Source organism: Notothenia rossii, assembly GCF_949606895.1.
Source record: "Notothenia rossii genome assembly, chromosome: 8".
Classification (NCBI taxonomy): Eukaryota; Metazoa; Chordata; class Actinopteri; order Perciformes; family Nototheniidae; genus Notothenia; species Notothenia rossii.
In genome coordinates this window covers 13,990,486-14,005,630 of record NC_136906.1, presented here as the reverse complement: position 1 = coordinate 14,005,630, position 15,145 = coordinate 13,990,486, and the positions used below count along the sequence as shown (strand labels likewise).

General features: G+C 40.5%; 2 protein-coding genes across 2 annotated transcripts; both read left to right on the top strand.

The window, feature by feature from the left end:
- The first annotated feature begins 4,098 nt into the window (after positions 1-4,098).
- On the top strand, positions 4,099-5,314 carry LOC307017044 (uncharacterized protein). The gene is made up of 3 exons (XM_079646477.1): positions 4,099-4,307; positions 4,420-4,533; positions 4,619-5,314. Exons 1-3 carry the CDS (start codon positions 4,181-4,183, stop codon positions 4,783-4,785), a joined length of 408 nt encoding a protein of 135 aa, XP_079502603.1. The 5' UTR covers positions 4,099-4,180; the 3' UTR covers positions 4,786-5,314.
- Positions 5,315-8,947: 3,633 nt separating this feature from the next.
- On the top strand, positions 8,948-12,140 carry LOC307016128 (zona pellucida sperm-binding protein 3-like). Its single transcript, XM_079645165.1, has 6 exons — positions 8,948-8,971; positions 9,064-9,424; positions 10,417-11,059; positions 11,142-11,311; positions 11,461-11,616; positions 11,729-12,140. The coding sequence occupies exons 2-3, from the start codon at positions 9,207-9,209 to the stop codon at positions 10,577-10,579; spliced, it is 381 nt and encodes a 126-aa protein (XP_079501291.1). The 5' UTR covers positions 8,948-8,971; positions 9,064-9,206; the 3' UTR covers positions 10,580-11,059; positions 11,142-11,311; positions 11,461-11,616; positions 11,729-12,140.
- The last annotated feature ends 3,005 nt before the right edge of the window (positions 12,141-15,145 follow it).

Here is a 15,145-nt window from a genome sequence, read left to right as displayed (position 1 = left end):
ATTCTGAGTTTATTACATGGATTATAAAAATTCAGGACACTAATTTTCCTTTTATTAATCCAAACTTCTACACCCACTATTTCTAAATCATGACTGTTCTTAAAAGTTAGCTTACTATAAGACATGACTTCTCTGATAAAGATTGCACATCCCCCTCCCTGGCCATCATTTCTATCTTGTCTTATAGCAGTATATCCCCCAATTATGAAGTCCAAATGAGTCTTCAGCCATGTTTCTTGAATACAAATAACGTCTGGTTTTTCTTTTAACTGATATATATAGGTCTTGAATTCTTGTCCATTTGCAATAAGGCTTCTAGCATTCCATTGCAGAATGAGAAAAACCATTCATCTACTCAATCTGTGAATCATCATTATTGGTGGCTAGCATTTCATGTATCATTTCAACGGTTATATCCTTTATCCCCAAAAATTCACCTGCTGCCTCCACTATTGTTTTCAGTCTTGACCTCTTTTTTGTCTGTTGTAACGCAACATTCACCACTTTTCCAATAAAGGCCACAAACTTGTACTTATTAACAATCAATGCATCCTCTCCTATCACACACTTATGTGAACACTTTGTGGGGCTTTCCTTTGCCTGTGGGAGTTTGGGAAAATCTTTTGAAGAGAAAATACTTGATGCTACTTGGGATTTCCTAGCTATGTTTAGTGAAACCTTTTCTGTTGCTTCAGCATATGAGACTTTATTTTGCACTTTGAATCTCTGCACCTCCTTGGCCTTTTTCTGCACTTCACAGCCCTGATACGCAGCACTATGTTCCCCTACTAAATCCTTGTCCTCAGACCAGTGCTTTTGAGGAATTTGAAGATCAGCTTTTTTGCTTCATTTCTTGATTTACTCTTCACCTCTCTCTCAATCAGCCTCATGTTTTGAGTTCAGAGTGTGCAGCCAATTAACCTGATGAGTGTCTCATTGGACGCAGGTGTGCTCCTCTGATGAGGATAATGATCGGCTAGAGTTTAAAAAGCTCCACCGCTCACCCTGAACCATAGGCCTACTGTGAGTCAGTCAGGAAGACAGAGAGCAGCCGACCAGTTTCAGTTATGGAGGCCTTTCATTTTCAGGTTATCCTAGGACTCTGTGTTAGCACCTCTTTTGCTTTCCCGCCCACACGTTACACACAAGATGCTTCGGTTCAGAGCCTTGCGAACACAGGCAGGTCAGAACTCAGGCAGCAGCAGCAGAAGTCTCCGGCTGAGGAACCGCAGCAGGTGAACACCATCAGAGTGACCTGTCATCCAGACTCTTTGGAGATTGTTATCAAAGCCGACATGTTTGCGGTTGGAGCTCCTGTTGATGGTGACGAGATACGCCTTGGAGTAGAGACCAACAACCAGTACTGCAGAGCTACAGCGTCTTCAGCAGATGAGTACAGTATCAGTGTCGGACTTGTGGAGTGCGGCACCAGACACTGGGTAACTTTCAAATATATTTCATTTCAAATATGATTCATTAGCTTCTAGTTTTAAACACGTCTACTCTCCACAGGTAACTGAGGACTCTCTGATCTACACAAACCTGCTCATATACTCTCCTGAGGCCTCTCCATATGGTGTTGTTCGAATGGAGGAGGCTGTAATTCCAATTGAATGTCATTACGAAAGGTCTTTGTCTCTTTTTTGTTTTTAAAGCTCACATTGTAAACATCTTTGAATGATGTCTGTCTTTTTTTTTTTTAAATGCATGTTTCTGTTTCTTAGGAATTACAGTTTGTCCAGTTCTTCACTCATGCCTACCTGGATCCCCTTCATGTCGACCCAGGCTGCAGTGGAAATGTTGCAGTTTAACTTGAGAATCATGACAAGTGGGGTTTGATGATTTTCTCATGTTGTTATGAGTTGTCATGTCTCTATTTGCACTGAGTACTTTTTTCTGTCCGCGTGCAGGTGACTGGCAGTACAAAAGAGGCTCTAATGTGTTTCATCTCGGTGAGCCCATCAGCATCGAGGCCTCGGTCAGAATTGGGCATCACATTGGGCTCCGAGTATTTGTGAGCAGCTGCGTGGCTACACTGAGCCCTGACATGCACTCCAGCCCCAGGCATGCCTTCATTGAAAATGGGTAAGGCTGCAAATTGCTAAATGGCAAAAAGTAAAGTGTTTTTCTGACCCTAGACGGAGCTGTTTTAATGTGTAAGGCTCTTCAAGTGGTTTAATTCAGACACAAGCAATGCTGAATCGAGTGACGGGTTAATAAAAGATCAGTCCTTTAGTGTCGTCTTCAAGTTAGCCGTTAGCTAAGGCTTACACCAGTTTGCTTTTAATCTTTGGTATTCTAGTTCTTCATTTCTGTGCCACTATTGGCAAATGCACAGGTCAGATTTGTGCAGTTCTCACTGTAAAGAACTACTTCCAGAACTTTCCTATAGAGAGGCGAAGTCCCGCCCATCTACTTCCGACCCATGGGACCTTATTTTGGAAAAGTTATGTATTGAAGTCAATGGAGAGAGAAAGATTATCTTTCGACCCCGTTTCAATTGTGCAACGAATTACAGATATGATGATTGTCAATTTTAAAAAATCATTTCCACGTCACAAAAGTCAGTTTTTTGTAAAACTGTTGAACTATAACACAATGAGAAATGCACAACTAGAAAGACTAATCCCGCTCCCGCATGCTGGCTCTTAGGAAGCGACTAACTCCCCTTGTGTGTGTACAGCTCTCAACATGCCCAGTCTTGGACTGATTTTCACCTCTTTTAATACTTTTCGCCTCTTTCTGGAAGAAGTGAAATGTGTCAACGTGAAGGCCGTCTTGGTGTTGGTGCGGGACGGGAGAGGTAGTTCATTGAGCGGTTTTACACAAAGTGTTTGTTTTTTTTACTCATTTTACGACACTTTTATTTTTTTGACTTGCAAAATTATCTTTTTAAAATGACAAACATCATATGTGTAATTCGTGGCACAATTCAAACGGAATCGAAAGGTAATCTTTCTCTCCCCATTGACTCCAATGCATAACTTTTTTCGAAATAAGGTCCCATGGAGGTCCTCCCGGAAAGGGAGGGACTTCGCCTCTCTATATGACTAGAAATGTTAGCGGTGGAGTTGCATTGTGGGTAATGTGGACTCTGGTTATAGTAGTCAATGAGTGCTAATTTAGTGTTGCTCTTTTTGTTTTTCCTCATCATAGGTGCTTTGTTGACTCTCAGCTTCCAGGCTCAAGGTCTCAATTCTTAGCCAGGACACAGGATGACAAGCTCCACATGTCCATTGATGCCTTCAGATTTTATAATGAGGACAGAGGGGAGGTGAGGCTCTATTCAATTGCCTTAAACATGATTGTGTGTGTGCATGTTGGTCACTGGTCACCATGGGAAAGCGTGCGTTCTCCTCCCTGGGTCCACGTCTGTGGAATCAGCTTCCAGAGAACATACGGACCTCGGCATCACTCACAATTATTAGGATATGCCTCAAAACCCACCTGTTCCACACTGCATTTTACAGATTGTCCTTTACTTTATTTATTTATTTTAAAAACTTTTTATGCTCTTAACCTTTTATTTTTTATATTGCTTTTTTTTTTTTATCCAATATGCTCCTTAGATATCTTTTTACTTATTTTTCCCTTTGTGAAGCATCTTGAGATGAGGTTTGTCTTTAAAGTGTGCTGTATAAATCAAATGTATTATGTTTCCCTACACCTGCTTTTCTCATAGCTCTACATCACATGTCACCTGTATGCTGTGCCAATAAATAACGCAGATGCACCAAACAAGGCGTGCACTTTTGTGAATGGAAGGTAAGTGAGATCCAGTCTAAAATATGTCAAATTACACAAGTATTGGTGCTGAATGTTTTTTTTATTTATCAGATGGCGGTCCGCTGATGGTAATGACTACTTATGTGGGCAATGCAAAAGACCAGTTGGAGTTGAGCAAACTCCCAGTAAGCCCAGCAGCCCGAGCAAGTTTAGGCCTCGAGGGTTTGTGAAGCCAGAAGAGCGTGAACCCCTCTGGAGGAGCGGACAGAAGACCAGTACAGGTGGGGAGCTTGTAGAAACTTGTATGATGAATATTGGCTGCAGATGTTGTCATAATGATCAATTGTGACATGTTTTGGCATAGGTTTTAGACATGATGATGGCTGGGTAACTGAATTAACATGCATAATGCCGGTTTGTGTTAGTGTGGGAACATCAGGCTAGAGTGGGTCCGATGATGGTCTTGCCAGCCAAGCAGAAGAGCCAGCCCATACCTGCAGAGGAGCGTTCTTCCATTCTTGATAAAATCAGCAGACATACAATGTATGGCAGCCAGTGGAGGGGTGGAATAAACAGAGTTGGTAGGTCAATACCGGTATTGATTTATTCTTTGTTCATTTGAAGCCTTTAACAATCTCTAAATTAAAATTGCCCATGATGAAATCTTAATGTTGAATGGTTTTTCTGTCAAAGATCAGAGGAAAGGACTGCTTCCTGATTCATCATCGACCCAAAACCAGGTGGACGTTCTGACTTTAGCTTCTGAGCAGAATAAAGATGAAGAAGACAAAAATGGAACAGACAAAGGTTAAATGTGAAAAGTCTTAACCCTTTTTTAAATGGCACTCTGGAAAGCACCTTTTACAGTAACACATTTATTCTGCGACTACAGATGAAGATGCTGAGGAAGTTCCTGAACTTCTAGAAAAAACCTCTCCTGAGGCCCACCTGCAGTCGAAGGCAGCGGTGCTGAACAGTACCCACACAGCGGCACTCGGTGAAGTCCTCCCAACTGCTGCGGTTACTGTGGCTGTGCCCCCGCTATCCAACAGAATCTGACCTTTCTGAAACAATGGACCCAAGAGATAATAAATGATTCAAACTTTAATTTGTTTGCTTTTTAATGTTGCAATACACAAAGAAAACTGATGAGCTGCTCACAGCTAAAAACAATTAAATGCACACAATTGTTTTCTAATTAGCAAAAGTGTTCCATATAACTGTAAACATTTAGGAGTGGACTCAAAATTGCAATTGGTCTTCCATGTCTTTTTTCTTGGGCTTGTCTGCTGCTAAAAACGTTACTACACCATGGCATTTATTTTCTGGGGTGTCATTTGCTTTAGTTGTAACAGCTGTATAAAGGTGATTTATTGGAGGTCAGCCAGTTTATATTTGAACTTCAGTTACTGCAACAAAGCCTTTGTACATGAGTAGCCTCTTTTTTAAAAGGGGAGTTACCATGGGGTCCTGGCAATATAATGACCTGAACATTAAGATATAAACATGGTCTCATAACTTTGTGTCCAGGCCCATTGGGTTTTCTGACTGGAGACTGAATTCTAATAAAGTAGCCAGACCTCTACTAGAGTAGTCAATATGTTTTAGAGGTACAATTTGATGGTTTACAAAGTCCTGAGTTGTTACTTTAGCTTGCAAATCTATCCACTCCTGTTTTGGGGGACGGATTAAAATGCATTCAAATGTAATTTGTTTAGTCAGGTGCTTCAATGATGCCAAAGAGGAAGGATCACATGCACTTTTCAATCCCAGAACAAGATCTTATACTCTTCAGCTGCAGCTCGATGCCTTCCTGTTTCCCCAGGACACAAGGAACTCAGTGAGCCACTTCTATAACCTGAATGACTGTCATGTTTGGAAATGCTTCAAAGTTGTATAATGACATTTCTTTGGTCTCTCTTATATTAGATTTGTATCACTTGCCAGCTGAAAGCGACCTCTGAAATGCAGAAGAGCAGCCCCGTCAAGAAGGCCTGCAATTATATAAATTTAAGGTGCTTTTACTTATTTTGTGAATTGTTGCTCCTTACTGTAATATTGCAAAAGGTTTCAGTGTATCATTTACAAAGGCTCATGTTAAAAAGTATTTATAAGCTAAAACTGTTTCAAATTGTTGCTATTAATATTTCTTGCCGCTTAAGTAATCAAGTTACTTAATTAAGGAAACATATTTTTAATGAGGTCTAATGTTTACTGTAAATATAAGGATAAATACTTTCTAAAAGGAATTTTCCATGCTGTCTCTGTACAGCCAGATCAATGTAACAGTGATGCTTACCTCAGCATTTTGACTGAAACCGTACACATGTGAGAGGAATGTGCTAAATGTAAGCTTTAAGAATATTTTAGAATGTTGACGCTGCCCATGGAATATATGTATACAAATAAATGGTTATTTCAACATTGGATTTGGGTGTAGATGCCCTCAACTCAAAGCGAAAGGAAAACAATGATTTAATTCTGTATTCTAATCATCAGATGGATAAATGTCGATGGCAGTGATGATATGTGTCGATGTTGCGACGATGCATGCTCCAGCAACTCTCCCACCGGTCATACAAACCTCGGAAGTCTGATCCCTGAAGGTAAACTGTAAATCCTACAGTTTTATAACTTTCATAATCTGTGATCTGTCTGTGAAAACTGTCCAAACTAAATATTATTTGACTCTCACTTTCATTTTTATTCATGTTTCAGATTTAGCGGCACATGAAACTGTAACTCTGGGCCCTTTGATGGTTTTGCCCTACAAGTAGGCGAAGCATAACAATCCAGACAATAAAGGATTCAACATTTGTCTATCAATCTCTCCCTCTCCCTGACCAAACTTTAGCGTAATACTTAGAGCTTAATACGAGCAACACGATTATTTTAATGATTGTTTAGTAAGGAATGTGTATTAAACATTAAAGAAACAAGGATGTTTAGTCTTTACTGTTAATACTTAACATGGCTCTAAACAAAGCCACACAACTGGTCTGATGAAACATCCCCGTAAATAAAAACAGATTACACTGTATGAACATTACATGTTGATGTCAGCTGTCAGGATAGACACGTATCAGTTTTTGAAAGAGGAATATAAAATGTGAATTTCTCTTACCTTCAAAAAGCTGAATGAAAATAAGAATGCATGCCAAGCTCGTCTTCATGGCCTTTTCAGTCATGAACTGACTAATAAATACTAAAGCTGACTCTCACATTGTAGGCCTACTTGTAAGGGAAACTTCTGCAGCAATGGAGAGTCAGGACTCAGAGAGACACGAGGAGAGTTGGAGCTTTGATGTCAAACAATGGTAGTTTATTACAAGTATCGGCCGGAGAATTTCACATCACGAGTCACAGCAGCCAGAGGTTCGGACTGCACGTTGGGTTGCCACATCAATTCTGACGAGCCTCGCTCTCTCTCGATAGACCTTTTAACTAGCTTACAGTGTTAATCCACATATTGGGGGGCTGACGTAAACATCCTGGGAACACTGGAGATAGCCCCAACATCTGGAGACACTGAATCACCTGTCTGTGGTGCTTAGAAGCCAGCGTTCTCACAGTCAGGGTGGATATATATTATAAGTTAGTGTCCTGTAAACATGTACGCCGGCACAGTCCGATTCAGAAGCTCTCATAAATAATAATAAATATATATTTTTAAAGCTTGGGTTGTGTTTTGAGCGCACCAAAAAAAGTGCTATTCACATACAAGACAATACAATGTGTCCAAATATAAAGGAGATAATAATAGGAAAGAGTGAAAGAGGTAAGGTCAATAACCCTTGATAAGAATGGGTTCGCCTGATATGTCAGTGGTTCGAGCTGGAAGCCCATATGCAGCCACCGCTGCCTAGTAAACCAGTTTGAATCCTGAACCAGCCGAACATTTCTGGCATGTCCTCCCCTCTGTCTCCCCCTTTCAACTCTAACACCTCCAATAACGGCCCTCTGGACCGAAAGAAACTAAAAAGTATGAACAGAAAAAACAAAATGGATCAATCTAAAATAACATAAAAATATTTAGGCAACAGTACAGGGTGAACATCTGAAATGGATAATTAAGAATATAGTTTTGAACTTTATATTTCGTAAGTCATTTGATTTTAAGTATTTGAAGGCATTTTCAATACTTTCTTTGTTTGAACTGCATGGATTGATTTGTATATGTGTCTTATGTTTCAAACACAGATCGAATTGTATTTATGTAGCTCAAAATCACAAGTTTTACATTTGTATTTGATTTTATTTCATTTAGTCTGTACAGATCAACAAAACATGAATGATAGTTTAAAAACATAATAAAATGACACCATAGAACACAATAATAATGTGATGTGTACAAATTAAGGATCCGGGGGGGATGTCAAAATGCTTCCTGCATGGTTTTCATGAACTGCAACACTAACAGTTTATTTAAAATCCAAAGTAACAAGCAATGAAGCAAATATATATGCACATTTTAAACATGTGAAAACGCCCTTCACCTCTCTCTCAATCAGCCTCATGTTTTGAGTTCAGAGTGTGCAGCCAATTAAGCTGATGAGTGTCTGATTGGACGCAGGTGTGCTGCTCTGATGAGGATAATGATTGGCTAGTTTAAAAAGCTCCACCGCTCACCCTGAACCATAGGCCTACTGTGAGTCAGTCAGGAAGACAGAGAGCAGCCGACCAGTTTCAGTGATGAAGGCCTTTCATTTTCAGGTTATCCTCCTTGTAGGACTCTGTGTTAGCACCTCTTTTGCTTTCCCGCCGACACAAGATGCTTCGTTTCAGAGCCTTGCGAACACAGGCAGATCTGAACTCGGGCAGCAGAAGTCTCCGGCTGAGGAACCGCAGCAGGTGAACACCATCAGAGTGACCTGTCATCCAGACTCTTTGGAGATTGTTATCAAAGCCGACATGTTTGCGGTTGGAGCTCCTGTTGATGGTGACGAGATACGCCTTGGAGTAGAGACCAACAACCAGTACTGCAGAGCTACAGCGTCTTCAGCAGATGAGTACAGTATCATTGTTGGACTTGTGGAGTGCGGCACCAGACACTGGGTAACTTTAAAAATATATTTCATTTCAAATATGATTCATTAGCTTCTAGTTTTAAACACGTCTACTCTCCACAGGTAACTGAGGACTCTCTGATCTACACAAACCTGCTCATATACTCTCCTGAGGCCTCTCCATATGGTGTTGTTCGAATGGAGGAGGCTGTAATTCCAATTGAATGTCATTACGAAAGGTCTTTGTCTCTTTTTGTTTTTAAAGCTCACATTGTAAAAAATCTTTGAATGATGTCTGTCTCTTTTTAAATGCATGTTTTCTGTTTCTTAGGAATTACAGTTTGTCCAGTTCTTCACTCATGCCTACCTGGATCCCCTTCATGTCGACCCAGGCTGCAGTGGAAATGTTGCAGTTTAACTTGAGAATCATGACAAGTGGGGTTTGATGATTTTCTCATGTTATTATGAGTTGTCATGTCTATATTTGCACTTAGTACTTTTTTCTGTCCGCGTGCAGGTGACTGGCAGTACAAAAGAGGCTCTAATGTGTTTCATCTCGGTGAGCCCATCAGCATCGAGGCCTCGGTCAGAATTGGGCATCACATTGGGCTCCGAGTATTTGTGAGCAGCTGCGTGGCTACACTGAGCCCTGATATGCACTCCAGCCCCAGGCATGCCTTCATTGAAAATGGGTAAGGCTGCAAATTGCTAAATGGCAAAAAGTAAAGTCTTTTTCTGACCCTAGAGGGAGCTGTTGTAATGTCTAAGGCTCTTCAAGTGGTTTAATTCAGACACGAGCAATGCTGACTCGAGTGACAGGTTAATAAAAGATCAGTCCTTTAGTGTCGTCTTCAAGTTAGCTAAGGCTTGCTGCAGTTTGCTTTTAATCTTTGGTATTCTAGTGCTTCCTTTCTGTACCACTATTGGCAAATGCACAGGTCAGATTTGTGCAGTTCTGACTCTAAAGAACTACTTCCAGAACTTGCCTATAGAGAGGCGAAGTCCCGCCCATCTACTTCCGACCGATGGGACCTTATTTCGGAAAAATTATGTATTGGAGAGAAAAAGATTATCTTTCGACCCCGTTTCAATTGTGCAACGAATTACACATGTGGTGATTGTCAATTTTTAAAAAATAATTTCCATGTAAAAAGTCAGTTTGTCGTAAAACTGTTGGAATATAACACTATGAAAAGAATCCCGGTCCCGCATGCTGGATCTTATGGAACCGAGTAACTCCCCTTTACAGCTCTCAACATGCCCAGACTTGTAGTGATTTTCACCTCTTTTAATACTTTTCGCCTCTTTCTGAAAGAAGTTAAATGTGTCAACGTGAAGGCCGTGTTGGTGCGGGACGGGAGAGGTAGTTCATTGAGCGGTTTTACACAAAGTGTTTGTTTTTTTACTCATTTTACGACACACTTTTATTTTTTTGACTTGCAAAATTATCTTTTAAAATGACAAACATCATGTGTAATTCGTGGCACAATTCAAACGGAATCGAAAAGTAATCTTTCTCTCCCCATTGACTCCAATGCATAACTTTTTTCGAAATAAGGTCCAATGGAGGTCCTCCTGGAAAGGGAGGGACTTCGCCTCTCTATATGACTAGAAATGTTAGCGGTGGGGTTGCATTGTGGGTAATGTAGACTCTGGTTATAGTAGTCAATGAGTCCTAATTTAGTGTTGCTGTTTTTGTTTTTCCTCATCATAGGTGCTTTGTTGACTCTCAGCTTCCAGGCTCAAGGTCTCAATTCTTAGCCAGGACACAGGATGACAAGCTCCACATGTCCATTGATGCCTTCAGATTTTATAATGAGGACAGAGGGGAGGTGAGGCTCTATTAAATTGCCTTAAACATGATTGTGTGTGTGCATGTTGGTCACTGGTCACCATGGGAAAGCGTGCGTTCTCCTCCCTGGGTCCACGTCTGTGGAATCAGCTTCCAGACGACATACGGACCTCGGCATCACTCACAGTTATTAGGATATGCCTCAAGACCCACCTGTTCCACACCGCATTTTACAGACTGTCCTTTACTTTATTTATTTATTTTTAATCCTTTTTATGCTCTTAACCTTTTTGATTTTTTATATTGCCTTTTTTTTAATCATATGCTCCTTTAGATATCTTTTTATTTTTTTTCCTTATAGCTTTGTGAAGCATCTTGAGATGACGTTTGTCTTTAACGTGTGCCGTTCAAATTAAATGTATTATGTTTCCCTAAACCTGCTTTTCTCATAGCTCTACATCACATGTCACCTGTATGCTGTGCCAATAAATAACGCAGATGCAACAAACAAGGCGTGCACTTTTGTGAATGGAAGGTAAGTGAGATCCAGTCTAAAATATGTCAAATTACACACAAAAAACAAAGTATTGGTGCTGAATGTTTTTTTTATTTATCAGATGGCGGTCCGCTGATGGTAATGACTACTTATGTGGGCAATGCAAAAGACCAATTGGAGTTAAGCAAACTCTCGGTAAGCCCAGCAGCCCGAGCAAGTTTAGGCCTCGAGGGTTTGTGAAGCCAGAAGAGCGGGAACCCCTCTGGAGGAACGGACAGAAGGCCAGTACAGGTGGGCAGCTTGTAGAAACTTGTATGATGAATATTGGCTGCAGTGCAGATGTTGTCATAATGATCAATTGTGACATGTTTTGGCATAGGTTTTAGACATGATGATGGCTGGGTAACTGAATTAACATGCATTATGCTGGTTTGTGTTAGTGTGGGAACATCAGGCCAGAGTGGGTCCGATGATGGTCTTGCCAGCCAAACATAAAAGCCGGCCCATACCTGCAGAGGAGTCTTCTTCCATTCTTGATAAAATCAGCAGATCTACAATGTATGGCAGCCAGTGGAGGGGTGGAATAAACGGAGTTGGTAAGTCAATACCGGTATTGAATTATTCTTTGTTCATTTGAAGCCTTTAACAATCTCTAAATTAAAATTGCCCATGATGAAATCTTTATGTTGAATTGTTTTTCTGTCAAAGATCAGAGGAAAGGACTGCTTCCTGATTCATCATCGACCCAAAACCAGGTGGACGTTCTGACTTTAGCTTCTGAGCAAAATAAAGACTAAGAAGACGAAAATGGAACAGAAAAAGGTTGAATGTGAAAAGTCTTAACCCTTTTTTTAAATGGCACTCTGGAATGCACCTTTTACAGTAACACATTGAAGGTGACACGATGAAGGTGCTGAGGAAGTTCCTGAACTTCTAGAAAAAACCTCTCCTGAGGCCCACCTGCAGTCGAAGGCAGCGGTGCTGAACAGTACCCACACAGCGGCACTCGATGAAGTCCTCCCAACTGCTGCGCTTACTGTGGCTGTGCCCCTGCTATCCAACAGAATCTGACCTTTCTGAAACAATGGACCCAAGAGATAATAAATGATTCAAACTTTAATTTGTTTGCTTTTTAATGTTGCAATACACAAAGAAAACTGATGACCTGCTCACAGCTAAAAACAATGAAATGCAAACAATTGTTTCATAATGAGCAAAAGTGTTCCATATAACGGTTAACATTTAGGAGTGGACTCAAAATTGCAATTGGTCTTCCATTTCTTTTCTTGGGCTTGTCTGCTGCTAAAAACGGTACTACACCATGGCATTTATTTTCTGGGATGTCATTTGCTTTAGTTGTAACAGCTGTATAAAGGTGATGTATTGGAGGTCAGCCAGTTTATATTTGAACTTCAGTTGCTGCAACAAAGCCTTTGTACATGAGTAGCCTCTTTTTTAAAAGGGGAGTTACCATGGGGTACTGGCAATATAATGACCTGAGCATTAAGATATAAACATGGTCTCATAACTTTGTGTCCAGGCCCATTGGGTTTTCTGACTGAATTATAATAAAGTAGCCAGACCTCTACTAGGGTATTCAATATGTTTTAGAGGTACAATTTGATGGTTTACAAAGTCCTGAGTTGTTACTTTAGCTTAACAAATCTATTCACTCCTGTTTTGGGGGACGGATTAAAATGCATTCAAATGTAATTTGTTTCGTCAGGTGCTTCAATGATGCCAAAGAGGAAGGATCAAATGCACTTTTCAATCCCAGAACAAGATCTTCTTCTCTTCAGCTGCAGCCTGATGCCTTCCTGTTTCCCCAGGACACAAGGAACTCAGTGCGCCACTTCTATAACCTGAATGGCTTTGTCATGTTTGGAAATGCTTCAAAGTTGTATAATGACATTTCTTTGGTCTCTCTTATATTAGATTTGTATCACTTGCCAGCTGAAAGCGACCTCTGAAACGCAGAAGAGCAGCCCCGTCAACAAGGCCTGCAATTATATAAATTCAAGGTGCTTTTATTACTTTTTTGTGAATTCTTGCTCCTTACTGTAATATTGCAAAAGTTTTGTCAGTGTATCATTTACAAAGGCTCATGTTAAAAAGTATTTATAAGCTAAAACTGGTTCAAATTGTTAATATTTCTTGCTGCTTAAGTAATCAAGTTACTTAATTAAGGAAACATATTTTTAACGAGGTCTAACGTTTACTGTAAATATAAGGATAAATACTTTCTAAAATGAATTTTCCAAGCTGTCTCTATACAGCCAGATCAATGTAACAGTGATGCTTACCTCAGCATTTTGACTGAAACCGTACACATGTGAGAGGAATGTGCTAAATGTAAGCTTTAAGAATATTTTAGAATGTTGACGCTGCCCATGGAATATATGTATACAAATAAATGGTTATTTCAACATTGGATTTGGGTGTAAATGCCCTCAACTCAAAGCGAAAGGAAAACAATGATTTAATTCTGTATTCTAATCATCAAATGGATAAATGTCGATGGCATTGACGATGTGTGTCGATGTTGCGACGATGCATGCTCCAGTAACTCTCCCACCGGTCATAAAAACCTCGGAAGTCTGATCCCTGAAGGTAAACTGTAAATCCTACAGTTTTATAACTTTCATAATCTGTGATCTGTCTGTGAAAACTGTCCCAACTAAATATTATTTGACTAATTTTTATTTTTATTCATGTTTCAGATTTGGTTGCACGTGAAACTGTTACTCTGGGCCCTTTAATGGTTTCGCCCTACAAGTAGGCGAAGCATAACAATCCAGACAATAAAGGATTCAACATTTGTCTATCAATCTCTCACCCTCCTTGACCAAACTTCAGTGTAATACTTATAGCTTAATACGAGCAACACGATTATTTTAATGATTGTTTAGTAAGGAATGTGTATACAACATAAATATTAAAGAAACAAGGATGTTTAGTCTTTACTGTTAATACCTAACATGGCTCTAAACAAAGCCACACAACTGGTCTGATGAAACATCCCCGTAAATAAAAACAGATTACACTGTATGAACATTACATGTTGATGTCAGCTGTCAGGATAGACACGTATCAGTTTTTGAAAGAGGAAAATAAAATGTGAATTTCTCCTACCTTCAAAAAGCTGAATGAAAATAAGAATGCATGCCAAGCTCGTCTTCATGGCCTTTTCAGTTATGAACTCACTAATAAATACTAAAGCTGACTCACATTGTACGTGTTATGTAAGGGAAACTTCTGCAGCACTGGAGAGTCAGGACTCAGAGAGACACGAGGAGAGTTGGAGCTTTGATGTCAAACACTGGTAGTTTTTTTATTACAAGTATGTCGGAGAATTTCACATCACAAGTCACAGCAGCCAGAGGTTCTGACTGCACGGTGGGTTGCCACATCAATTCTGACCAGCCTCTCTCTCGATAGACCTTTTAACTAGCTTACAGAGAGTTAATCCACATATTGGGGGGCTGACGTAAACATTCTGGGAACACTGGAGATAGCCCCAACATCTGGAGACACTGAATCACCTGTCTGTGGTGCTTAGAAGCCAGCGTTCTCTCAGTCATAAAACCCTCTGTGACCGATAATATCAACAATAGCTGAACCCACTTCCGGTTGGGCATGACGGAGTAGAGACGTGCGTAGTTCTGCTCCCGCAAACTTTTGTGCTGTAACTTTTCTGAAGCCCATAACTTTTCTTTAACTTACATTCAAGTGAACATTAATATTATTCCGCTCACAACGCCACCATAGTATGCCGTCCAAATTGGCGAAAAGCAACAAAAAAGAAAAAACCGCCGGGACCGATAGCCCCGAGCTAGCTAGCAACGATCTCAACATGGCGGACATGGCTAGCCTCCTTGAAGACCACCGTAGAGCTCTCTCTGCCGACTTTAAGTCTGCCATCTCAACTCTTGAAGCCAAACTAGACCGAATCCAAGCGACTGTGTCAGACCACGGGCAGACAATTGCTTCGCTCGAGTCCAATGCTAACTTGCAGGACGAACGCATGTTAGCCCTGGAGGCTACTTGTGCTACGCTAACGGACAGCAATGCTAAACTGGTGGCCAAGGTCACTGATCTCGAGTCCCGCAGCCGGCGCAACAATAT

Bases quoted from the DNA above. Each gene is read 5' to 3' on its own strand.
- LOC307017044 (XM_079646477.1), top strand. From the start codon at position 4,181: ATGATGGTCTTGCCAGCCAAGCAGAAGAGCCAGCCCATACCTGCAGAG. The intron at 4,308-4,419 runs GTAGGTCAATAC...TTTCTGTCAAAG, and splicing joins GGGTGGAATAAACAGAGTTG to ATCAGAGGAAAGGACTGCTT. The intron at 4,534-4,618 runs GTTAAATGTGAA...CTGCGACTACAG, and splicing joins CAAAAATGGAACAGACAAAG to ATGAAGATGCTGAGGAAGTT.
- LOC307016128 (XM_079645165.1), top strand. From the start codon at position 9,207: ATGTCTATATTTGCACTTAGTACTTTTTTCTGTCCGCGTGCAGGTGAC. The intron at 9,425-10,416 runs GTAAGGCTGCAA...GTCCTAATTTAG, and splicing joins CATGCCTTCATTGAAAATGG to TGTTGCTGTTTTTGTTTTTC.